This window comes from Vigna radiata, chromosome 7, assembly GCF_000741045.1.
Source record: "Vigna radiata var. radiata cultivar VC1973A chromosome 7, Vradiata_ver6, whole genome shotgun sequence".
NCBI classification, from domain to species: domain Eukaryota; kingdom Viridiplantae; phylum Streptophyta; class Magnoliopsida; order Fabales; family Fabaceae; genus Vigna; species Vigna radiata.
The window spans coordinates 40,247,312-40,272,629 of NC_028357.1; the positions used below are offsets into that span (position 1 = coordinate 40,247,312).

The window sequence follows — 25,318 nt, forward strand, 5'->3', positions numbered from 1 at the left end:
TGGGTTGGGATGACAAAAATTTACTCTAAATGCAGAAGGGCTGAGGCTGCGCGTAGAGTGTTTGAGGGGATGACAGAAAGGAATTTGATGGCGGAATTTTGGGGGTTATGGTTCAATGTGGATTTTTGTTTTTTTTTTCTTTTTTTTTGGATTAGAGTCTGGTATTGGGTGTTTCATGCTGCATCTCGACTACCTTTGGCTGCCGCGAGAACAAAGGTGTAGTGGTTGTCGGAATCAAGGGAGATTAGGAAGAAGAAAGTAAATAACACGTTATACAATTAAATAATATAAGATAATATAATGTCATAAAACACTTATTAAAATACTTAATAATAAATTAAATAAAAAATTCTACCTAATATAAGATTTACACAACATCAACAATTATAAACGTCGTTAATGAAATCTTAACGGAGAGGACTTTATTGCCTCAAATTAATAAATATTTGGATTCAATTGGGATAAAAGAAAATATAAGGATCCAGTTGAGAATTGGACACAAATATAAGAATCAAAACATATATTTATATAGTCAAGTAAGAAAAATAGGTAGCTTTTGATTTGATGGTTTGTATCTATAGTATGTTATTTCCTTGGATAATGTTTTGACTCATAGTAAAATCTGAAGATGGGTCAAAACTTTACCTATTCTACCTATCCTTACAGTAATATATTTGCAAAAATAACCTTCTATCATTGGAGAATATGCAATTCAGTATGGAAAAAACATCATCAATCCACTATCTTTTTCTCAAAGGTAATATGTTTTAGAAACTAAACAAAAATTTCTATTAACCTTTTGATAACAGCTTCAACGCCTCTTTTGCTCTGGGGACCATGTATGAGGATCCTTTCGACTTTTTTCAATTGATCTTCCAATTAACAACTAAAATAATATTTGAGGATCCAAATGAAAAAGAATTACAAAATAATTATGCCTTTCAAGAACTACTAATATAACAGCTAACTTGACATGTAAAAAACATTTAAGGAATCAAGTGAAAAAAAACCAATTAGGTAACACTTATATCTCAAAATATATTATTTAATTTAATTCATTTTTTCTCAAAATAAAATAATATTATTTTTTATTAAATTAAAACAAAATTTATTATTTTTATAAATGTTATATTTATATTTTTTTATTAAAAATGATTTTTAACATATTATATTATTATTTATTATTAACTTATGTTTTTTATTAATCATAATTTTGACCATTAAATTTTAATACGAATATTAATATAATATTTATTCAAATAATGAATTTGATATCAATTAAAATAAATCTAAATTTATTATTTATATAATTAGTATTAATTAATTTATTCTTATAAAAAAACATCAATTAATAATATAATTAGTCTTCATTGGGTCACAGCATCACCCCTTATGCTAGGCTACTTCTTCGTACACCTCCTTTTTTTTCTTTCTGCACTTCATAAATATTAAAATTCCAATTTTACGCTTATACTAAAAAGATCCTAAAATGCAAAAACCTTCACCTACTCACACTGCTACACCTCCCTCCATTTTATCTTCATTCTTTCTTCAAGCTTCTTCCTCCAATAGTTCATTCTGTGCACCCATAACATGCCAATGTCAACCTCTGTGGTTCCTCCGCTCCCTCCATGCGGTTCTCCCTCGACCGCTTCATCTCCGGTCGATCCGCGAACCGCCGCGTCCAGACAGGACAGTATTAACCCGCACCAATAGAAGCAGATGTGTACGTACGTGCTCGCCTCAGGCACCGGCGCCCTACTCGCTTAACCGTCTCATCACATCACGTGCAAATCTGCGATGACAAACTCGCTCGTTAAATTCATGGTGTTGAGGGAGAACCGCAACCCTACGAGGGAAGTATGTGGTAAATTAATGGTAAATTAATGGATTGTGGATTTTTAACCCCAAATAATTAAGAACTCCATTTTATCATGGTGTTGAAATTATTAGATGTTCTAGAAACATGTTAAAAAATTAAATTAATCTATTTTATCATTATGCAATACTTGCTAAAATAATAGAAAGAGACAAAATGTTAACTAATATGTGAAGTACAATTTGGAATATATGGAAATGGGGATGAAGTTATTTTTGAAAGAGAAACGTTTGATAAGGCTATGTTCATACGTTACCCTACTGATTCATTGAAAGAAAGAAAACACTAAGGTGACTCACCTAACTGTCATCCTTGTTTCGTTAGTTAGAGGCATGCCAGGGAAGTAACACAAGGTGGACAAAATTTTCATACTCTCTTCACCTTCTATTCAAACAAATCTCCTTACATGTACATGCAAATGCTTCTCTCTCTTTTTCTCTCAACTCTCTCCTCTTCTCTTTTTCTCCCATTATTTCAATGCCCTCATGGGAAAAACCAAAATTTCCAATCTCTTTGCCAATGGCAGCAGTCATTACATTCTTCCTAAATCCAATACTATAAGGCAAACACTTGTAGACCGACCAAGTTCCCACAAAGATCGCTTTCCCTTTTCACTCTTTGGACTCTTTCGCCGCTTCATTCCTTCAAGTATTCCTTACCATGCTTTCTCAATTCCATTTTTCCTTCCTTTTATTCACACTCTCTCTAGCAAGTTACTACTAATCAGTAGCTACTGTTTTATCACATACCAAGATATTATTTTTGTTCTTCTACTTATATGGGGTGAGTTTAATTGTAGGAAAAGTCGATGGAGGCTCAAAAACCGAGGACGAGCAGAAAGTCTACTCTTGGTTATACACTTTGGCTCAGACTGACAAGAACTTGGTCTTTGAGTACGTTAGGTCCACTGAAAGAGGCAAGTGTCTTCACACTATGCTGTACTCTGTGAATTGTACATTCTTTTGTATCTGTAAATTGATTTTACTAAAGTTTCAACTATCCAAACCCTGCTGATTAGTTTGATTACCTGCTGGGTCCAGTGTTTTCGTTGTTATGGTTATTGAATTTGTTTGAAAATCGTTTTTTAACATCCATCATTTCTGACTCAGTCTTTGTTGCAGTTTTTTCTTTTTGTTCCCTCAGTTGCTACCTGGAGATGATGATTTAGTCTATCATTAATTACAGATGTGGTTTAAATAGTTGTCTCATATTGGCAGGCTTAAGTTTCAGAGAAGCAGAGAGGAGACTTCGGGAAAATGGGCCAAATGTTCCACTTGAGTATTCCTTTCCAAGATGGTGGAGTCTTCTATGGAACGCTCTTTTTCACCCTTTTAATATCATTCTGATTATTCTGTCAGTTATGTCATTCATTGCCCGTGACAGTCCAAATGGATTTATCATGCTCGTGTTGGTTTTCATCAGTGTGACCCTCCGTTTCTATCAGGTTTTTCACGTTTTTCTTCATTAGTTTGTTGCATTGAAGTAGTGGTATAATGGGGTATTCTCTTCCTTTCACTCTAACCTAGGACCTTTGTTTGTGTATATTAGGAATACAGCAGCTCAAAAGCAGCAATGAAGCTTTCAGAATTTGTAAAATGTCCAATAAAAGTTCAAAGATGCGCTGGTAGAGTTGTTCAGAAAGAACTTATTGTTCAAGTTGATCATAGGGATGTAGTTCCAGGTGACATTGTAATTTTTGAACCTGGAGACCTCTTTCCTGGAGATATCAGATTGTTATCTTCCAAACAACTTGTTGTAAGGTATGTTATGTCAATTGGAAAATCTGCTTGTTTAGTAAATGACAGTGGATACTTGTATTCTACCCTTTGCCATTTTAGATAACTAAATAACAAATGGTGATTTTCATACCTTGTTAACAGCCAGGCCTCACTAACTGGGGAATCTTGGACAACTGACAAAGCTTCTGATATCAGAGAAGACTACAATACTCCTTTATTGGATTTAAAAAACATCTGTTTCATGGTGAGTGAATTAATAACACATCCCTGTCTGTATTTTGTTTCAATGCAAGTTATAGCTTTAGTTTACAGAACATTATTTGGTGGAACTTGAATACTACATAAAATTGGAATGGACCAATGCCTTCCATTATGTTTTGGTCAAGTGCTCAAATCAAAGAGACACATCCAAATGCAACTTCATAACCGGTACAACTCCAATATCAAGTCCAAGCCCAAAGGAAAAAAAACCAATTTTCTGTGTACTAATAACTCTCTTTTGTCCTTTTTCATCGTACTTCTTCAAACACCATGAAATTTGTTTTTATCTCTAAGAAGAAAGTAAAGCATAACATTGCCCTATGTATTTTTAAAGCACAAGAGAAGGAGACTATGTGAATGTTGTTTAGCTGTGAAATCTTTAACAGCATTAGAGCTCGGCTTGGATGCCTCTGCAAGACTGAAACTGTAGAAAAAGTAGATAGTGAGAAGTTTAAAGATGCTTGAGGCTAAAGAGTGTTTTTTCCCGTTCAGATGTCTACATAATGCAGATTGCTTCTTTACTGTTAGGCTAAAGGGAATCAATCCCTTAGAACCAGAGAAGAGGCATGAACTATCAGTGAATGTTTCTGTGTGTAAACTACTAAATTTTTTCAATGAAGATGAAACAAGGAACACCGTACCAATCTTCAATCAAGGGTCTAAACAATGTCCCTTTATCTGAGGTTCCATTTTTTCCCAATTGAAATTCCTCACTAAAACATAACAAGTTTATCCCTATTATTTGACAACGATAAATTTTGCTGGACCTTAAACAGCCATAAACAGGCCATCTTATTTTTCTGATATAAGTCCAATAATTTATGTCTCGTATTTTGCATTAAGAAACTCAAATCATTAATACTGTTGATGTACTTAACTCAAATTAGTGTCTCACATTCACTAATTGCCTATTTCACAATTTTGTAATTTCCTATATCTTTAAGATGTTTTGTAGCCCTCAAAATTATTAAATTTAGGATCAGAGATTGTCTGGTTGATTGTTGAATTTTTCTGAGAAATGATTAGTTATTAACATCACAGGGCACAAACGTGGTATCAGGTACTGGAACAGGCCTAGTGGTTTCAACTGGATCCAAGACTTACATGAGCACCATGTTTTCAAAAGTTGGGAAGAAGAAGCCACCAGATGATTTTGAAAAGGGTCTCAGATGGATATTTTACTTGATTATTTCTGTTATGCTAGTAGTTGTCACCATCCTGTTTGTGGTAAATTACTTGACATCTCTTAATTTGACCCAAAGTGTTATTTTTGCCATCTCTGTTGCATCTGTTCTGAATCCTCAGATGCTTCCTCTCATCATTAACACATGCCTTGCAAAAGGAGCACTTGCTATGGCTAAAGACAGGTGTATAGTAAAGAGTTTAACATCTATACGCGATATGGGATCAATGTAAGTATTAATTCGTTCACATAAGAAGTCAATTGATTGATGACTTGGACACTATTTAGATGCAGTTGCACTAGTGATGCACCGATGCTTCAATTTGGATCGTGTATATGTGTTTGATACGTATCCATGTCCGACATTTTAGAATACTTCATCAATACTTATCAATGCGGTATTTAATCTATAAAACAATAATACTTTTATGATAACAATAATTTATAATTTTTTATGGTAAAAGTATTTAATACATACTATTATAATTTGGATTCACATATTGACAATCTTATATTTATATGTTTTTAGGAATTATTGCACCCTTTGCAATATGCATATATCATATATTATATCCTATTATTTTAAAAATAAACGTATCCATGTATCCATGAATCGGATACATGTCATACAGTATCCATGCATTATAGAGTTGCACACAATTGAACTAACTTATATTAAAATGTGATTCAACTTTCCATTTTTCTTGCTAATTCTTTTCCATGTACTTAATTTTTTTTAATGTTGCAGGGATATTCTTTGTATTGACAAGACAGGCTCCCTTACAATGAATCATGCAGTCATGGTTAATCATCTTGATTACAGGGGTTTACCCCAAGAAAAAGTTTTACGCTATGCCTTCCTCAACTCTTACTTTAAGACTGATCAAAAGTATCCTCTGGATGATGCTATTCTGGCATTTGTATATTCAAATGGATTCAGGTTTCGGCCATCACTGTGGAGGAAAATAGACGAGATTCCTTTTGACTTCATAAGAAGAAGAGTATCTGTCATCTTAGAAACAGAAGACAGACACTCAAAATTCTTTGGCAGGTTCATGGTAACAAAAGGAGCACTATTAGAAGTATTGAAAGTTTGTTCTTTCATTGAGAATTTCGAACAAGATGAAATTTCCCCCTTCTCTTTCGATGATTATCAGCGTATTTTAAATCTTTCAGAAGATATTAGCAATGAAGGGTTAAGGATTCTAGGAGTAGCTATAAGGAAGCTGGAAATGGTGTGTCTTTTCTTCTTTTCAATCTTTATTTTTATACGAATGACATTGATTTTGCATTAAACACTTCTTTAGTCTTGTTTAAATTTCTCTTCTTATTTAGATAGGAAAAGTTCATTAAAAGCACTATCAATACTTTTCTCATAGGAGCACCTCAGTGACTATTTCAGATTACATGTGACATTGCAGACGCAAACATGTGAAACAAGTAATGGAAGCAAGAGAGAAGACGAGGATATCGAAAAAGACATGGTGTTCCTTGGCCTCATAACATTTTTCGACCCACCTAAGGACACAGCAAAGCAAGCATTGTGGCGTTTGTGTGAGAAGGGAGTGAAAGCAAAGGTTTTAACTGGTGATTCCCTCTCCCTGACAACAAGGGTATGCAGAGAAGTTGGCATAAGCACCGATCATGTAATAACAGGTCCTGAACTAGAGCTACTTGACCAAGACACGTTCCATGAGACAGTTAAAAGAGCCACAGTACTAGCACGTCTCACTCCAATTCAGAAACTCCATGTGGTGCAATCCTTGCAAACAGTTGGAAACCATGTTGTTGGGTTCTTAGGAGATGGAGTGAATGACTCACTGGCTTTAGATGCTGCGAATGTAAGCATTTCTGTGGATTCAGGAGTAGCCATTGCAAAAGACATGGCAGATATTATCTTACTTGAGAAAGACCTGAACGTGCTTGTTGCGGGAGTGGAGCATGGTAGATTCACTTTTGGCAACACAATGAAGTATGTTAAGATGTCAGTGATTGCTAACTTGGGAAGTGTCATTTCACTCCTCATAGCAACACTGATATTCAAGTATGAGCCCTTAACTTCTACACAGCTTCTGACACAGAATTTCATCTACAGTGTGGGACAGATAGCCATCGCCTGGGACAAGATGGATGAAGAGTATGTGAAGACACCTCACAAATCCTCAGAAAGAGGCCTGTCCATGTTCATACTGTGGAATGGATCAGTGTGCACTCTGTGTGATGTGGCAACACTCATGCTTCTTTGGTTTTATTACAAGGCTTACACTGATGTGACTCAGAAGTTTTTCCATTCAGCTTGGTTCATTGAAGGTGTTCTCTTGCAGACCTTCATCATCCACTTGATCAGGACTGAGAAAATCCCTTTCATGCAGGAGGTTGCATCTTGGCCTGTGATTTTCTCAACTGTTTTGACTTCTGCAATTGGAATTGCTCTTCCTTTCACACCCATTGGGAAGGTCATGGGATTCTCCCTTCTGCCCCTCTCATATTTCGGATTTTTGTTTATTCTTTTTCTTGGCTATTTTATAGTTGGCCATGTGGTTAAGAGACTTTACATATTGGTTTATAAGAGGTGGCTTTGAATATCAATATTTTTCATCCCAGTTTTGTTTCCATATAGCGTTGAGTATATAGGTGGTGATGATTCCACATATAGACTTTGTGAGAGATGTGTTTGTGAATGCTTTGTTGAAAAAATTCATGGGTTAGTTGTCTTGGAATAGTACATTCTCTAATCCTTTTCTCTAAGTATTTCATTTTATGGAAAAAGACTTGGGAAAAATCAACCATCACCAATACTGGTAGCTTTATGCAACTGTCTAAAGGCATCTTGGCTGTCTTTAGTCAACTCAAAATTTCCTTTTTGTGACAGCGTTGCCAAAGGTTTGGTTATTTAGCCATAATTTCATATAGAAAAATAGTATATACCTAATTCTTTTACATTTATTTGATATTATCTTTTTCTACTTTTTATTCTCTTATTTCTTGAAAAAATACAAAATTTTATATTTTTATACTATTTTATTCTTATAGTCTGTGTTAAATGAATGTAAAAATGTGTGATGGTACCGTTGTTTTTTCGTATAAATCGTGTTGTTAGACCAAAAACCCTTCCACAACCTTTTGGTCTTTCAAATAAGTCATTGCCATAATCTTCAATTTTTTGTTGTTGAGAAATAACATGACCCAAAAATCCAATCTTTTGCATTGCAAGGAAACTTTTTTCTTGTTAGATACAAAACACTCTTGTTGTTGGGTGTCCAAACACCTCAGTAGAATCATTTATAACTAAGTTTGTCTTGTATTTATTCATCAAACCGTTTTATTGATTTTGGTACTAAAAACCCATTTGACTATTGTAGTTGCTTGTGTTGAAGTTTGTCTACTAGCTTCCCCGTGTGATTTTTTCAATTATCGTTAGCTCTCTCTTCATGGAATTTATCTATTTGTCATTTTCTCCTTGCTTCAAAATGACCATAGTGCATATTTTATAAATCTTAGATATAAATATCTTTGACAGGAATGTCATGTTCACATAATTGAAGAATTTGCCTATTTTAACCTATGGAATACAACTTAAACAAACACAACCAATGATTTTAGATTTTTTTGAGTTTGATTGGTAGTTACTAGTCTTAAAATTGAGCTTCTTTTGTTCAAAATTACGGTAGGAAGTTTCTTCAACCACTAAACAATAGTGTTTATTGTCTTTACTCATGACTTCTTTGACGAGTCCCTTTTATGCAACATATACCTTGCATCTTTGTAACGCACATCCATACCTTTTACTTTGATTGACGGGGTGCATGGTTTAGAAATAAACTAAATGAAATAAAAAAAATTGATTTCATAGAAAAAATAAGAGGAGAGTGACTTTTTTCCAAGAAAACATGTAACTTGCTTTATTTTTAACTGATTTTATTTTTATATTTTATTTTTGAAAAATTAAAGTTCATCATTTAACATATGAAAATTAAGAAAAAATGTGATTTTCCCCAAAAGAAAATTACTCAATCCGTTCCAGAAAATAATGCATTTGAGTAAAAAGTTTATTAGTATGTGTTATTGATTTGATAGAATTAATGAAGGTTGATAGGTAGATTTTACTTTAATGTTAAAATTGTCATTTGGCGTATTTTTTAAAGTATATGTTTTTTTTATTAAAAGGTCAAATAAATAGAATTATTTTAAAAAATAGATATTAAATATAAAAATAAATCTTCATAAACTTCTTGCGCATCTCAAACTTCACCATTTCTTTCAAAATTTTCTCCCTTAATCATCATAAATCATCAACCAAGTCAAATGCATATGTTAAATATTAACAAATACTCAACTAATAAATGATTATTACTATAGTTTTTTCTTCTTCACATTGCATATTAGATGTGATTTTGTTTCCGATTTCAAGTCTGTCCATTTTTAAAATTAATCATTGTAAAGTTTTCTATTTTAGAGACTAGAGCTACATAATGATTTTAACTTTAAAAGACATTTTGGAGGATGAAAATTGTATTATATCTCAACTCTTAAATGATGTAAAGGAATATAAGCTCTCAATCAAGATCTAAGGGGAATGATTGGTCATCACTAATGGAACGCTTAAGAGACTAATAGTTCGTATGAGAATCTCGTTATTAGTGTCAATGTTCTAATCCCAAGTTCATCGAGTGATACCGTCAAGGTCAATCACTATGCATGTGGTATTGCTCGCTTTGGAGACTAGAGTCTTGTCACAATTTTGTCCTTAAAAGACGCCTTAAAGGGTGGAAGGAGGAAGAAGTATTTAAATTGTCTTAGACCAAGCGATGTTGGACTATTAGGTGTGATAGGAACATAAGCTCCCAATCGATGTATAAGAGGAATGACTAGTCACCCCCAATGGGCTTAAGGGAAAGCCTCATTATTTACCCCCACGAATCTTACTAGGATCTTGAGCATGAATTTAGGGACATGTGACAAGATCCTAGCGGTGGCTTGAATGTTTTTTATGGTCGAAATTGAATCCTTTATTCAAGTCTATAGAGAGTTTGGATCTTTATGAATATAGTAGTGAGTATGAGAGACTAGTAAGTCAATATTCCTTTGAGGAATACTAGTTGTATTTATAGGATTCACATGGGTTGTGGACCTATGCTATGACTAGAATAATACTTCAAGAATATAATAACAAAATAGTTAATAATAACATAATGATACTCATGATCAATAATAACCATAATATCAATATGTCGAGATTAGTTATGTGGATATTGGCTCAATAGATGTGGGTTTGGACTGTTTCAAAGGGGAAAGACTTAATAAGCCTTGTTGGATTGTACTTTTTTAGTAGTTCTATTAAACGGGTAGGAATAGTTCTCTTGTTTGAGTAATGATTTTTTAGAAAAAATAATTACATATTTAAAAAATTGTTTGATATTTATACAAAATAATTAGTTTTATTTTTTAAAAATGAGTTAAACCTAGCATGCTAAAAATAATTACTTTACAATTTCATTGTTATCATTAGTGTTTTGGGCAGGGGACTAAGGTCAATAGTTTGTTGTTGCACTTAGTCACTAGCGGTCCAAATGCTCGTTCTCACGCTACTGTTCAATCCTTGTCTTTCGTATGTGTTATACTTGGAGGTTACCCGCTAAAGGTACTCTGATGTCAAAGTTAGTAAAGATTCGACAGTTTAAGCTATTAATACGTATTAAATGTTATCATCTACTTTATAATATATTTTATCTTAAATAGATTAGTATTAGAACTAATCTTTCTATAGACGGACCGTTTGACCTGATGGTCACAGTCTTCTAGTTACAAAAATAATGCGTAATTATGTTTATGACATGACTAACTGTTTGAACAGTTCGATCTAAAATTGACTAAACAATTATACAATACAATTTATATGATGGGATCTTTCTAAACTTTTCATAAACAAATTTTAAAAAAAAAGAAAAAGAAAAACTAAAAAGTTACTCTATAATTTATCCAAGACCATCCAAACTGAATGCGTGTCCCATGGTTTAGAACATCACATCTATTTAGTTAGAATAAGACCTATGCCATATTAAATGTGTGTAAGTGAAGCTTTAGTCTACAATTATTTTTTATCCATATAAAAATTAGTATATAAATAAAACTTTTTATTTTTAATTTTAGTATGTTTTTGAAATTTTAAAAATTTTATATACTTATAAAAAGAAATTGATACCTCCACAATATTTTCTCAATACCTCTACGATATTTTCTCAGTGTCCATCCCTGTTATGATGACAGAAATTTCCTTGAATTGATAGAAAGGGAATGAGTCATGTGAGGTTGAAGTTTGCTACTCACTCTACTGACCAAGTCAAACCATCTTAGCCCTTTCAATTTCTATGCAAGTGGAATCTTTGGTTTAGTACTAAAAAACATTTCTGAGATTAATTAATCTCTTATCATTTACAATTTAATTTTTTACGATTAAAAAAATATAACCCAAGTTCTGATAAATATGAAATTGTAACATTTTTATAAAACTACTCCTTCAATTTGTTCACCTAATATTAGAAAATATTTATTATTGATGATAAAAATATATTATTTAATTACAACCTCAATTGAAGAAAATAAACCTTTGATGAAACACTGGAACTGTAAAACTTTCACAAAAAAGGTCCTACCGGGAGTCGAACCCAGGTCGCAGGATTCAAAGTCCTGAGTGCTAACCACTACACCATAGAACCAGTTGTTATAGCATTTCATAATAAAGTATTTAACAATAATATCTATTCAGAGAGCAAATGATTAATGATATAATGTGTTTTTCATTTTATTATTTTTAGTTTTACCATATTTATATATTACACTGTTTATTTTAACTATTATATTACTTAGTATATACCTATTTTATTTTTGTTACATTAGAGAAATATTATTACATTGTCTTTTTTTTAAAACATTACACTGCTTCTTTAATCATCACACTAGATAAAATAATAAAACTTAACGATTATTTAAATGGAAGCATAAAAATAATAGAGTGTGGCTTCACCAAAATAGGAAATCACGCGGGGAAGGTTTCATGTGAAATTTTATTTTATAGAATAAAAGAGAGAGCATCTATAGATGACAGGAGTCTCTTGTAGCATCAGACAAAACAGTGGTCAAAACTCTGAAACTTTTCGTATAATGTTTTGTATCACTATACTTCTACAGCAGCCGTATACGTTTAGCATATTCATAAGGGTAAATCTGAAGCATAGTTTTGTCTGTAAAGGAACACAGACAGAGACATGTATGGAGGAATAACGTTCATCTTCCTCCATCAACGTTCATTACACACCATAAAATCTCTTGATCTTTGAAAAACTTCACCTTGCAATGCAGATGGATGCAGTGTTAAACTCATTACAATGGAAGAGTAGAACTCTGACTCCTATAATGTGTGGAGAACAAAAATTTCCTGTTATGTGAAAACGATCTTCCCATGGAGACTGGTCCCTTTTGCAACGCACGTCCAAATGAAGCCAACTTGTGAATGGTAGTTGAACTTGAGCTTGAATTCGAACTCCCACTTCCATGTTTCTCTACAATATTACTCATATCAATCTTACTGGAACTCACTTTTTCCCCATAAGGGGTGTCTATATCCATTGAATTTGAAGCAGAAGAAACATCCATGGAAGCCGATCTCCTCAGAGGCTGCGTTTCTCTTTCGCCAGAGGACTCACCAGAACCACCACCGTCTTCTAATCCAGCCCCATCATCAGAATCCTCCACCCGAACATCATAATTCTGATGATCAGACACAGACGCGCTTGAATCCATCTGAACATTCTGATCAACCGCTCCAGTTTCATCGCGGAGCACAGGCGCGCGACAGAGGGGGCAGTTTTTGTGGGAGCGGAGCCAGGTGTCAATGCAAGGCACGTGGAAGGCGTGGCTGCATTTGGGCAACAACCTGAGAGTTTCGTCGTGTTGGAACTCTCCGAGGCACACGGAACATTCGGAGCTGTCTATGATTCCTTCATTTTTTCTGTATTTGAAGACGGTGATGGAGTCTATAAGCGACTGTTGGAGACCGACGGTGCGGATGTACCATACGTGGTGGACAGGCGGCAAGTGGTCTTGGTCGGCGACGTCATGATCGTTGTTGGAAGTGGGAGGATCTCCGTTCAAATCGAACAATATGGGTGTGTGTCTTGTTCCATTTGGGGTGCGGTTATATCTCCTGGAGTAAAAGTACCTTATGAGAGTGGAGACGATGAAGAGAAAGATGAACACACCAACTATGCATGTGGACACAACCAACGCTAGTTGAACAACATGTCTATGATGTTGGATTAACTTAGGATGTTCATCGACATCGAATTTAGGAGGAGGAGGCATTGGTGGAAGAGAAGGGAAGGTAGTGTTGTATGGATGTGGAAAATTTGGCATTTGTTTTGGCAGAGTGTGGCATGATTAAATGCTGAAATGAGAAAATGAGGCCATTTCGTTTTGTAGGGGAGACTTGGACTCCGGAATTTACTTGGTGCTTTCTTATGCATATATCCAAATCAATCAACTTTTTTTTATGGTTTCCGCGTTAACTTTAATGGTGGTGGGACATTATATCTTGTAATATATTACACAATCCTTTTCAAAAAGAAACTTTCTTTTTTTCCACTAAAAATATGGGACCCTTTTTTCAATGATGCCAATATTCTTCATTCTTAAGATACAAATGTAAAGGATTTTCTCTTCTAATTACAAATTTACTCTTTCTGTTAAATTTTTTTTTTATGCTTGTTGGAAGTACCACATCGACTAGAGATGAAGTCATTTAAGTGTATATAAGTGGGTGTAAACCTCACCTTACAAGTCAGTTTTGTGGGATTGAGTAAGACTTAAAATCCACTTCTTTGTTGAAGACAGACAAGATTAATAAGTATGTGACATATATCGTTTCCAATAAAATGGAAAAGAGAAACTGAAGCGTTTTATGGTAAGAGGTGTCCTGAGAACGTCAACCAATAACTATGTGACATTTGGCTTTTACTAAGCCAAAGAAATTGTTACACTTAAGTTCCTTCTATTCTTTGATCTTTCTTTCCTACTTGAAACCCTACACATTAAAAAGTGTGGAAATAATAGCAAAGGTCACGAAGGGCATATTCAACCTTCATTCTTCCCTTATTTTCTTGTCATCGATATCTAATTGTTTCTTTCTTATTATTCATCTTCTTTCTTTATAGACGCTGAAACTTTAATAGAGTAACATCATGAAAGTGATTGTGATTTATTGTTTGAGTTGGGATATTTCTTTTATTAAATTATTTATTATGTGAATGAAACAAGTTGTAGAAGGATTTGCTGCAATGTAGATAATATAATATAATATAATATAATATAATATAATATAATAATAATAATAATAATAATAATAATAATAATAATAATAATAATAATAATAATAATAATAATAATAATAATAATAAACATGAATTAATTTATGATGAACAGATTAGGTTTGACAATGCAAGCCTTATTTTGGTCCGTCTCATATTTGATTCCCAATAAATAAGATACAACCCAATTAATTTATTTCACATTTAATCTACAAAAAGTGGGTCAGGTCACTCCATCCTACATAATAAATGTAAGTTAATTTTTTTAACATGTTCACGTAACATTTAGTTTGTGGACTGACCCAGGATTGTTTATATTTTAATATTGTAATTTTGAGTTAACAAGCATAATGTATATTACATCTAGGAGAAAGAAAAAAAACATATTATTTAAACTTAACTAATAAAATATTTGGTCAAAACAATATAACAATTATACTTTTTGAATCTTGATTTTTTTGTGTGGCTGTGACGTCCCAATTATATAAAAGAAGAATACATAAATAAGACGTCATCATGCATAATATAGGAAAGCAGTCAAGAGTAATTAAGATTACAGTCATCCGTACAAGAATTTAGAATTGAAGTATCATAGTCCTCCTATAAAATGCTAGGAATTTAAAACTTGAAATATAACAAGAGTCTTCAAAATAACTTGAGTTCAAATGACATAAAGCCTAAAGAACTAAGCTGCAGCATCTTTATTTCCTTCCAAAGCTATTTCCAAGGAAACCTCATTCTCCTTTGCTCACATCCAAATGGATGATCATTGCAAAAGAAAACACATACAACAGACAAAGCAACAACAAGCAAGGGTGAGCTGATTATATAAAAAGCATGCGATTATATTAGCATATGCACATCAGATTTAATCTTAAGTCAAGTATAAGCAAGCAAGACAATATAAGACACAAAACCTAGCATGTTATCTTCTAGACTTGACTCGTTCAGACTTTAGAATGATAGTTGAGCTATGACGGGTCATGCACCCGTGGTGGCTTATGATACTTAGGCTCCCCCGCCTTGGGCTCCCCCGCCCTAGGTTCCCCCGCCCTGCCACACTCACGAGGTTAGTCTATTCCGTGCCTTGGAGCATGATGGAAGCCTCCAAGACTAAGACATCCTGCTACTCCTCACCACATGGTTCAATCCTCTCTACATGAGAAGAAAGACCATTGGAGCGTAAGGAAGACCCCCAAGACTGAGCTCCTACTTTGATTCTAAAACACTAAGACTCTCACCGAGAGATTCTACACCGATGGAACTTAGTTTACCACTTGGATCGTACTTTTATCACTTTGTGATCATATACTTTTTGCCACAATCAACATATACACAATCTCAACAATATACATTACTCACCAATCACAAAACTTATAACACAACCTCAATACTTTTCTTACATAGTCTCAGTACTATACATTGACTCATCAAACACAAGGTTTTACTTCAACAAATAAAATATTACAACTTCATATACAACGTCTTATAAAAATACTACAACAAATAAATCACCCCAAAAACATATAAAATTACTATGACAAAATATTACCCCAACACATAAAAATATTAAGCTTTTATACTTTATTTTACATACATAATAATTTCTCAATCACTCATATTAAATTATGAAAATCAATCGTGACATCTCTTAACTTATTTTACTAACAAACTACAAGTATACTAAAAATTAATCTCATATCAAACTTAATAGTTAAATATATATATATATATATATATATATATATATATATATATATAAAATAATAAATATAACTTAATCTTGTTAAGTTTCCATACGTATATATTATTATATAATATATGTAATATAATTATTTATATAGAAGTTATATATTATATAATATACAAAAGTCTATAAAAGATATATTAATGTTAAGTTTCTATACATTCATATAAAAGTCATATATATACATATTATTATATAATATACAAAGGTAAGTAAAAGATATATATTAATATATTTTATACAAAGATCACAAAACGGAATGAATATAGTATAATATATTATTTATATCAATCTTGATATTAAAAGGAAACCTAATAAATCCAAAAAATCATCATCCTATTTCCTTCTCTGCAACCCAATTTCTCTCACATCTTATATAATCAATTCAACAATATCACATTCAATTTCAGTTAGCAACTCAATTCAAAACAGATAAAATTTATCACTATGCCAATTCACATATTTATACTATTCATCAGTTTCACAGTCTCAGTTTGGGCATTCAGTAAAATTAAAAATTGCAGGGCAGTTTTACAAACACATTAGTTCAACATTCAACATGTAGTTATTTTATAAAATAAATTTCTAAAAAAAGTAATCAACTCTCCTTACATGGAAATTTCACAGCTCTATAGTTCTACAGTACCTCGGGTCACACCGAACTTGGACCGCACCCTACAGATCACAAAACTGTGATTAAGAATAGTTCTTAGAACTACCGTTGAACAGAGATTGGAAGGACAGAAACGAAAGACACATGCATCAACAAAACTGTTGCATGCTCAAAACCCTAGAAGCCTAAGGAAAGGGGGAAACGACTTACTGGCGAAATAATGAGAACCCAATCGGTTCAAGTCGAAGCTCTCGACTCCGGGAATGCAGGGACGCCACCTAAACGAAAATGCACCGGTTCAGTTTGAAGATTCGGTAGAGAGAAGGCAGAGAAATAAGGGCTTAAGTGGTTCTAGAGAGAGAGTTATCAGGAAAATGAACTCAACTTTTGCTTCTCTCTTTTTAAAAAGTTTAGTAAAATATAAAATTGTTATTCCTTTTTAATAAAGACCCCCCTCTTTTTAACTTAATTCTTCTTTCACCCCATCCCTTTTTATTATATAAATATATTTATAAAACAAGATCCTTACCGTAACTATTAATATTTTTTATTGAAATTAGAAATTATGAATATTATCTATAAAATAAAATTATGAAATTAGAAATCATAATGGTTAGGTTCATAGATTTACCTATATATTTAATTAATAACCATTAAATATCAAGAAAATGGTAAAAGTAGTAATGACTTTTAAAATGTGATACTCAATTAGTTTATAATTTAAAACTTTATATTATAAAAAAATTTTATTAATTGAATTTCATTTTATAAAAATCTCTCATCTCTCAACAACTTTTTAAGAAAATCTTTATATCCTTTCTCTGATTTTTAACTTGATATTGCGTTTGTTTGAAGATCTAAGATCATAGAAAGGATCATTGTAGAGATTTCTACATATTCAATGATCAGATTTAAAACAAAGTAAGTTCATATTTTGCTCATCTTTTAGTTAGTATATTGTTTTAAGTTGCATGTGACTCTTTGGTCTATGCATATGTGATTTAATAGCTCAAAGTGAATCTTTGTTTGTTTGTAATCATGAAGATATATTATGATCTTTGATTGAGATTTTATGTGTATAGTTAGATAATCTTATGAGGAATAGAGCTCTAAGGAACAACTTTGAGTTACAGAAATTTCTACCCCAAGTAAGGAAAGTCAGTAATAATCAATGCTTGTTGTAATTGTTTTTTATTTGAATGTTTATACTTGATAAGATTGTACGATGACTTGGTATTAGTTTGCTTGATTTAATTTAATTTGTGAAGAACCTTATTGATTGAACTATGTTTATTGATAATTGTGATGAAATACGGTGTACTTGTTGAGTTGATGTCTAAATTGTGAAATTATTTAGAATGTATGAGTGTGAAAAATTGGCTTCTAATGGTTCATTTTAACTAATTAAACTATAATGCCAATTAGGACTGATAAAAAAAGGATAAAAACACTAATTAGAGCCAATTGAGAAAACTAATATGTCAGTTTGTATATGGTTTCTAACATGGTGTTGGGCAATGAGATGGTACCATTGGACGAAACTCTGAAATTTGAAGTAGTGGTCTACAATGTTGGATGTTAGTTTGAGATTGTTGGGCACCGGTTGACTTTAAATTCTTGGGAGCTCTAGAGGTGAATAACGCTAGGTGCTACTTAGGTGTCATTGGGTGCTAATTGGAATTTAAATTCTAGAATGCTTTAAGGGCTTGAGGCGTTAGGCACCAAACCCATTGCTAGGTATAAGATGGCTCGTTAAACGAAAATATAAATGCTAGGTGTAAGTTAAACATTTTCTGCATGGAGCTCTCTATTGATAACGTTAGTCGTCCATTTGTATCCGTTGAGCTATTTTGGTGAATTATTGATTTTGGTGTTGGAGATGTCATATTACATAAATGGTTTTGATGATGGAGGAATACTTTCTAGATGTTCAATATGATGAGGTAATGGAATAATTGGATTGGAATATTATGAGAATTATGTGCATTTTATAGATAGGGTTTTTCCTAAGGAGGAATACCATCACATTAGTGTTATGTATGTGTTAACTAGGAATACCAAAGGTGTGATAATCCTAACTCTATTAAACTCACAAACTCATATAGATAATGAAGTTAGGATGAAAGTTGGAGGAGGTCCTATGATAGGATTTGGTGTAGAGGGCCCATTTTTGGCAATGTCATAGTAAACTAACCTTGTCATTGAAAATTGTTAGACTTGGTGGCTGATTTTGATTTCATGCAACATCGTTGCATGATAGTTGTAAGACTACATGTGTACTCAACTCATTGTGCATGTATTTTGAAACTGGGTCTAGAGTAGGTATATTTGGAGTCTATAATAATGTGTTTGAACTGGAATGAAGGTGTATGAATAGCTTGAGTTGTAAATTACATAGTTTACAAATTTACAATTTTGGCTATTTGAAATTATCATTACCTTACGTTTTTTCTAGCTGTTGTTTGTGTTTCTCTTGCTATGAAATACTTAGATGATACGCCTAGTTGAAAACTGCTTATATGCATTGGAAAACAGAAAAACTAGAGAAAATAACATAAATTAACTTACTTCATATGAAACAAAGTGTGGCTTATTTAATTTTGTAGTAATAGCTAAAAGAAGATTGAAAATTTTATTATTAATATTTTTTTATTAAATTAATTATAAAATTATGTTTGAAAATAAAACATAATAGAAATATTGTAAGTGAATTTTATTTTTTTTGTTAATTTTTATTGATACTAAAAATGATATTTAATTAGTTAATAAATTTTTTTAGATAAATTGTAATTTTGTTTAAGTAAAATATATTCATTAGTTATCTTTATTTTCTTACTAATAAATTTTAATTTCTATTTTCTTTGTTTTTCTTTCAACTTCTCATATATTTATGTTTTATTTTCTTTTTTTACATTATTTGAGTAGTTCAATTTGATACACTAGTAAATACTTAATAGTTTATTTTCATCTTGTTTTGCATGTATTTCATTATTTATATTTTAAATGATAGAAAAGTTAGTTAAGATTTATTCCTTTTCATAAGTAAAAGGTTAAAACCATATATGTTTCTAGTATTTAAACTTAGACGTTAAATCAAACTTTCTATCTATAACTTTAATATATTTTAATACTTAATTTTAAAAATCAATAAATATAATTTTTTAAATTCAACTACATTAATTTTTTTATATGCATCTAACACGTTTTTGAATAATTTTCAAGTTTTTTTTCACAATTTTAACATGTTATATTTTAGTTTAAATGTTAATTTAAAATATCGTTTAATAAGTTAAAAAATTATCGTCATTAAATTAAAATGATTATATCCATTATTTTTTAAATTTAGTTACAAAAATTTATCAAAATTTAAAAAAAAATAATAATTTTAATTTTGCTAAGGTCAGAAACAAAAAAGATAATTAATCCAAATTTGAAACTTGTTACTGCTATTCATTTACTTTATCTGTGAACCTTAAACCGATGCTGATTTTATGTTTGTTTACCAAATTATAGTCGCCTTCTGTTAATTTAGTAAAACTGACGCAAAATTTACTAACTTAGCCAAGATAAAATGTTGTATTATATTATTGATGAAATCAAAAGCCAATCAAAAGTATCAATTTTAAATGCTAAATCTAGGATGTCTGGTTTGTGGTCTCAAAAGAGGAACCTTTCCTGCAAGTGTTAAAGGCATACCCTTTGGGAACTTCGTACTCAGCACCATTCTTTTATGTCATTAAGCATACTGTATCAACCCCTAGATCTCGTAGTATCTGTCATAGATATGTATCATTCAATTAGTTTTAAGATAAAGTCTGATATAGTAGTAGATCCTACAACCTATTTTTAATCTTTTAAGATAAAATCTAACAGGTTTTATTAGGTTGCTGATCTCAATTTATCCGGTTTCTTGAATCTTGCATGTTTGAAATAGATCATCACTTTCTATTCTTTCAAGCTCTGATTCAAGCTGTAGAATGACTTATATCTCCTAAGAAGTTGCTTAATCTCTAGACATTGCTAATGTAAAATAAAACATGGTAAACAGAAAACCAGAAGAACAGTACCTGTGCTCCAATACGGTGCTGGGTAGAATCAACAGGTACATGCAATTCCTCGTACTTGTCATCTTCAGAGTGACAATCATGTAAAATGTGGTCTAAGCCAAGACCTTCATGTCCTCGAAGATACAACAAGACACCCCTACCTGCTGCTTCAATTTCCTTCAATGCAACCACTAACTGGTTTCCACATTGACACGTTGTGGCCCCAAAAATGTCACCAATCACACATTCTGAATGTACTCTAACAAGTACATCCTTCCCATCACCTATCTCACCCTGTTCATATCAACCATGTTATTACTGTCACCAACACAGTAGCAATTCAAGATGCTGTTCATCAGAATACAAATATTGGTGAGTTGCTTACTTTGACCATCGCTATATGCTCAATCCCATTGAGACATGACCGATAGCAATAAGCTTTGAAAGGTCCCCACAGGGTGGATACCAGTGCAGCTGAAGCACACTCTACCAACTTCTCCCTCTTCTTTCTGTATCTGATATTTCAAACCATGCATATATTAGAAATCGCCATCAAATTTCTTATGATTCTGTAGCTGGTGATTTCTTAGAAACTATTACCTTATTAAATCAGCAATGGAAATGATTTTCAGGTTTTCTTGCTTTGCCATTTGTCGAAGCTTTGGTAACCTGGCCATTGAACCATCATCATCATCTACTATCTCACATAAAACTGCAGCAGGTTCCAAGCCAGCCAACACAGCAAGATCAACTGAAGCTTCCGTGTGCCCAGGTCTCTTAAGAACCCCTCCTTCCCTGTACTTCAGAGGAAATATATGACCTGGCCGACTGAAATCATCAGGCCTCGAATTTCTTGATGCAAGTTTCAGGATTGTTGTTGCTCTATCTTCAGCAGAAACTCCTGTTCTAGTGCCTTGCTTTGCATCCTATAATATGATGAAGTTCTTTTGGTATCAGATAATAAATCAAATCAATGTTATATTTGAAAACAAAAGAGAAAAATGTGCTTAAATATCGTTATCCTACTTTTTTCTTCCAAGAGGATTATCAATCAAGAATGAAAAACCTATGTACCACTGTTACTGTGAATGCGGTGCAGAGTTTTTCTTCGTTATTCTTCTGCGTAACCATCAATGGGAGTTGCAACCTCTCTAAGTCTTGTTCTTTCATGCTCACACACACTATCCCAGTTCCATGCTTCACAATAAATGCAACTGCTTTTGGTGTTACCATTGATGCTGCCATTATTAGATCACCCTCGTTTTCTCTATCTTCATCATCTACAACAATAACTAACTGCAAATTTGTCCCAAATGAGTGAAATTTTTTAACATGGTGCTCTTGGTTAGAGAATTGATCAACAAATCTATAGACTGATCAACCTTTCCTTGACGAATATCTTCAATGGCCTCTGGGATAGAAGAAAACCCTTGTGTAGGACAATCCAATTCATGTTCATTTCTATCAGCAAAGAAACCATCGATTGTAGGATTTATCTCATCAGAGACAGTTTCAAAAGCAAATGTATCACGTTGTGGGCTAATTCTGGTAGGTTCTTCTACCAATTTGTCAAGTAAGTCATATTGTCTTGGACTAGTGCAGTTGTTAGGATGAGATAGCAGATCTCCTTCACCAGATATTACAGCCCTCACTTTATCAACCTTGAAACTGAATTTCACTTTTCTAATTGGATTATCCAACATGAAATCAGATTTACATCGGAGTGGAGGCACGCCACTTACAATGCACTGCCTTCTAAACAGAAGAAGCAACCATCCAATTACACAGGAGGAAGTAGCAGAACAAAGTAACAACAATTCTCAAAGGACATTAGAATGAATAAATTTGCAATAAGTAAAAAAGCTGCGTATGCATATTGATATTTGGCTGAGCTAGAGTTGTTTTCCACATATAAACCTGCTAGTGGTGCCAACCTCTAACCTGGGATTTTGTGCACTGTGATGAATTTTTGCATTGGAAAAATCGACACCTTAAACATTACCCCTGGGATTAACGTATTCAAATAATGACAAGCCTACTTTTAAAACACTATCAGAAGTGCATGCAATTATATGTCCTAGGATATGATAATAGCACTTAAGAAAAGGAAGTAGAACTCATATCTTGATTAATTTTACATGCAAATATTGACCTCATCACTCATGATTCAATAAAATGCAAGGAATCGCGATTTATTTACTTCACATTGATCTCACTCCTGCTCTCAAATTATAGGGTAGATTCAAAGCATAGATTAATGTAGGATTTGTAGTTCATTTGATTAGCTTTTATATATCAATCCTAATAATGTTTCCCATGAATATGCATGATAAAACCATAAAGGGTACGTTCTTGCATGTGGCATGCAAAAGGGTATGCATTGTCCTTGTAAAGGAAAGAAAAGATAATATACAACGAAAAGAAGATTAATTAAAGGGCAGACTCACTTGGAACATGTGTGAAGGAACATGGAAGAGCAATGAAAATTGAGGAAAGCCATATGTGTGTGTTAGATGGGACAGGGACAAAGATACCTCAGATAAGAAAAACGAACAAGACCATAGATTCAGCTACAACAAACGGTTCCACGATTGGTTTGTTTATATGTAAGTATATGGGTAACTCCGCTGTGACACTTAATGGTCCCTTCGTCACCACTTACAAATCCAATTGCATCGTTTGTTTATAGCTATAATTACACGCTTTCCAGAATAAATTTTTACGTGACCTTTTGGTGAGCAGAAATGTCAAAATGTAGAAAATGGTGTTAAAATATCATTGTCCTTTGCTTTGTTTCAGAAAGTAGAACATAATTTTTAGGGATGGGGTCGTTTGAAATTTTCTTTCCCAATAATCGTGGTTGACGTCTTATTCCATGAAAATCAAGCATTATTACTTGTTTGGATAAAATTATAGGATATTTAATCAAATTTCATTCGGGCACTTATCTGGAATAGACAACTAATTAAGAAAAGATAAATTTTCGCTTTTCTCTTTTTTTATGGTTTACACATGTAAAAGTGTTTATTTATTACATATTTTAATTATACAAAAACAAATTTTTGTCACATATAATATATATATATATATATATATATATATATATAAAGTTTATTCTTTAAAATGTATTTTTCAGTAATTATTTAAGTAGTGGAAGGAGGAAAAATACTCTTTAAGAAGATAATTTTTTTTGGTATATGGGTCAATCAATTTCTATTTAAGGATTGGTTGTCTAATACTTGTTCGAAGTTATGTTTTTAGTGGTGGATATGTTGCAAAGGTTTGAAGGCGAATGTAATAAACGTGTAATTAATGTCTTCTCTATCACTTTATCTTGAACCTTTATTTATAACTTTTGAAATTGATTTTTCATTATACATTACCTAATTGTTCCACTTTGACCACTTAGTCTTTCTGGTAAAAAAATCATCTCAACAAGTTGACTGTTTTGCCAACTTATTGACGACATACCTTACACAAACTTCTCAAGCATGAGTATCATTAAAGAGTTTTGAAGGGATTTATGTTTCGGTCATGTTGTAATAATATCATATTATTGCAAAAGAAACGTTTGCTCAATGTTAATATTCCAACATTCAATATTTTTCAATGTCAATTAATTTTGCAACGGTAAAATATTTAATGGTTTTTATTTTCTTTTATTTATTTTATTCTTTTCTAGCTCTATAAAAAGAGAGCTTTTTCTCCATTCCAAGACACACCAAAATTGTGTCTTTTCTCTTCCTCTTTTTTTCTTTTCATTTTCTAAAAATATTCTGGGTTAATTTATACTCTTTATAGAGTTCCTTGCTAGTTTTGTGACCCTCGAATATAATTCAAGAAGTTCCCGTTGTATCCTGGGGGACTTGCGCAACACACCGCGGATAAGTCAATCTCGTTACTGTCAAACGTCAAAAAGGTATGAGAAGCTAATCCTATCTTATTATTGATAATTGCAGTTGTTAAGTTTAAATGCGTTGATCGATAATATGATGTTTGTGCTCTAATCGGATGATTTATGATAAACAAATTGGGAATGGAAAATTTTAAGTTGACATCAGTAATATTTAAGATTGTCATTCAACTAAAATTATGGATTATGATTCCCTTGAAATAAATTAAGGGTTATAATGTTAATTATAATTCACAGTAATCGGAGAAGGGTTTTCCAGTGAATTATAATTAGAATTATAATTTGGAAGAAAGTAAGAATTAGGATTTTCCATTTAATGTTAATTAAAATTTTATTAAGAGTTGTTATATAAAGTAAGAATTTTGATTTTCCATGGTCAACATGGGCAATGACAGCCATGTTACGGATATTGTGCTTAAAGTCCATAATACGACAGAGCTCTTCAGTTGTGAACTTCACCATTTTGACTAGTCTTTATTTTCCGTTAATGTTAAAAAAAAAAAACAATTTGGGTTGTTAATTTATGTTGTAATAATGTTACTTTATTGCAAAAAGAAAGTTTTGCAACATTGAGA

General features: G+C 32.3%; 2 protein-coding genes, 1 non-coding gene and 1 pseudogene across 6 annotated transcripts; 1 reads left to right on the forward strand and 3 right to left on the reverse strand.

The window, feature by feature from the left end:
- The first annotated feature begins 1,418 nt into the window (after nucleotides 1–1,418).
- LOC106768757 (magnesium-transporting ATPase, P-type 1) lies at nucleotides 1,419–7,810 on the forward strand. Of its 4 annotated transcripts, XM_022783700.1 has the most exons (9): nucleotides 1,885–2,527; nucleotides 2,679–2,795; nucleotides 3,097–3,323; nucleotides 3,428–3,639; nucleotides 3,760–3,862; nucleotides 4,921–5,106; nucleotides 5,185–5,291; nucleotides 5,811–6,297; nucleotides 6,442–7,810. In XM_022783700.1, exons 1-9 carry the CDS (start codon nucleotides 2,365–2,367, stop codon nucleotides 7,642–7,644), a joined length of 2,805 nt encoding a protein of 934 aa, XP_022639421.1. In that variant the 5' UTR covers nucleotides 1,885–2,364; the 3' UTR covers nucleotides 7,645–7,810. The 4 variants fall into 4 exon arrangements, with proteins under 4 accessions (XP_022639422.1, XP_022639421.1, XP_022639420.1 ...); XM_022783701.1 differs by lacking the exon at nucleotides 1,885–2,527 and adding an exon at nucleotides 1,419–1,867 and having other exon boundaries at nucleotides 4,921–5,291; XM_022783699.1 differs by having other exon boundaries at nucleotides 4,921–5,291.
- A 3,896-nt stretch (nucleotides 7,811–11,706) lies between these two features.
- TRNAQ-UUG lies at nucleotides 11,707–11,778 on the reverse strand. The gene has a single exon. It is a non-coding gene; the product is annotated as a tRNA-Gln (tRNA).
- A 334-nt stretch (nucleotides 11,779–12,112) lies between these two features.
- On the reverse strand, nucleotides 12,113–13,561 carry LOC106765791 (E3 ubiquitin-protein ligase RING1). The gene has a single exon (XM_014650528.2). It carries the CDS (start codon nucleotides 13,472–13,474, stop codon nucleotides 12,443–12,445), a length of 1,032 nt encoding a protein of 343 aa, XP_014506014.1. The 5' UTR covers nucleotides 13,475–13,561; the 3' UTR covers nucleotides 12,113–12,442.
- A 6,845-nt stretch (nucleotides 13,562–20,406) lies between these two features.
- LOC106766439 lies at nucleotides 20,407–22,533 on the reverse strand (annotated as a pseudogene).
- Nucleotides 22,534–25,318: the final 2,785 nt, after the last annotated feature.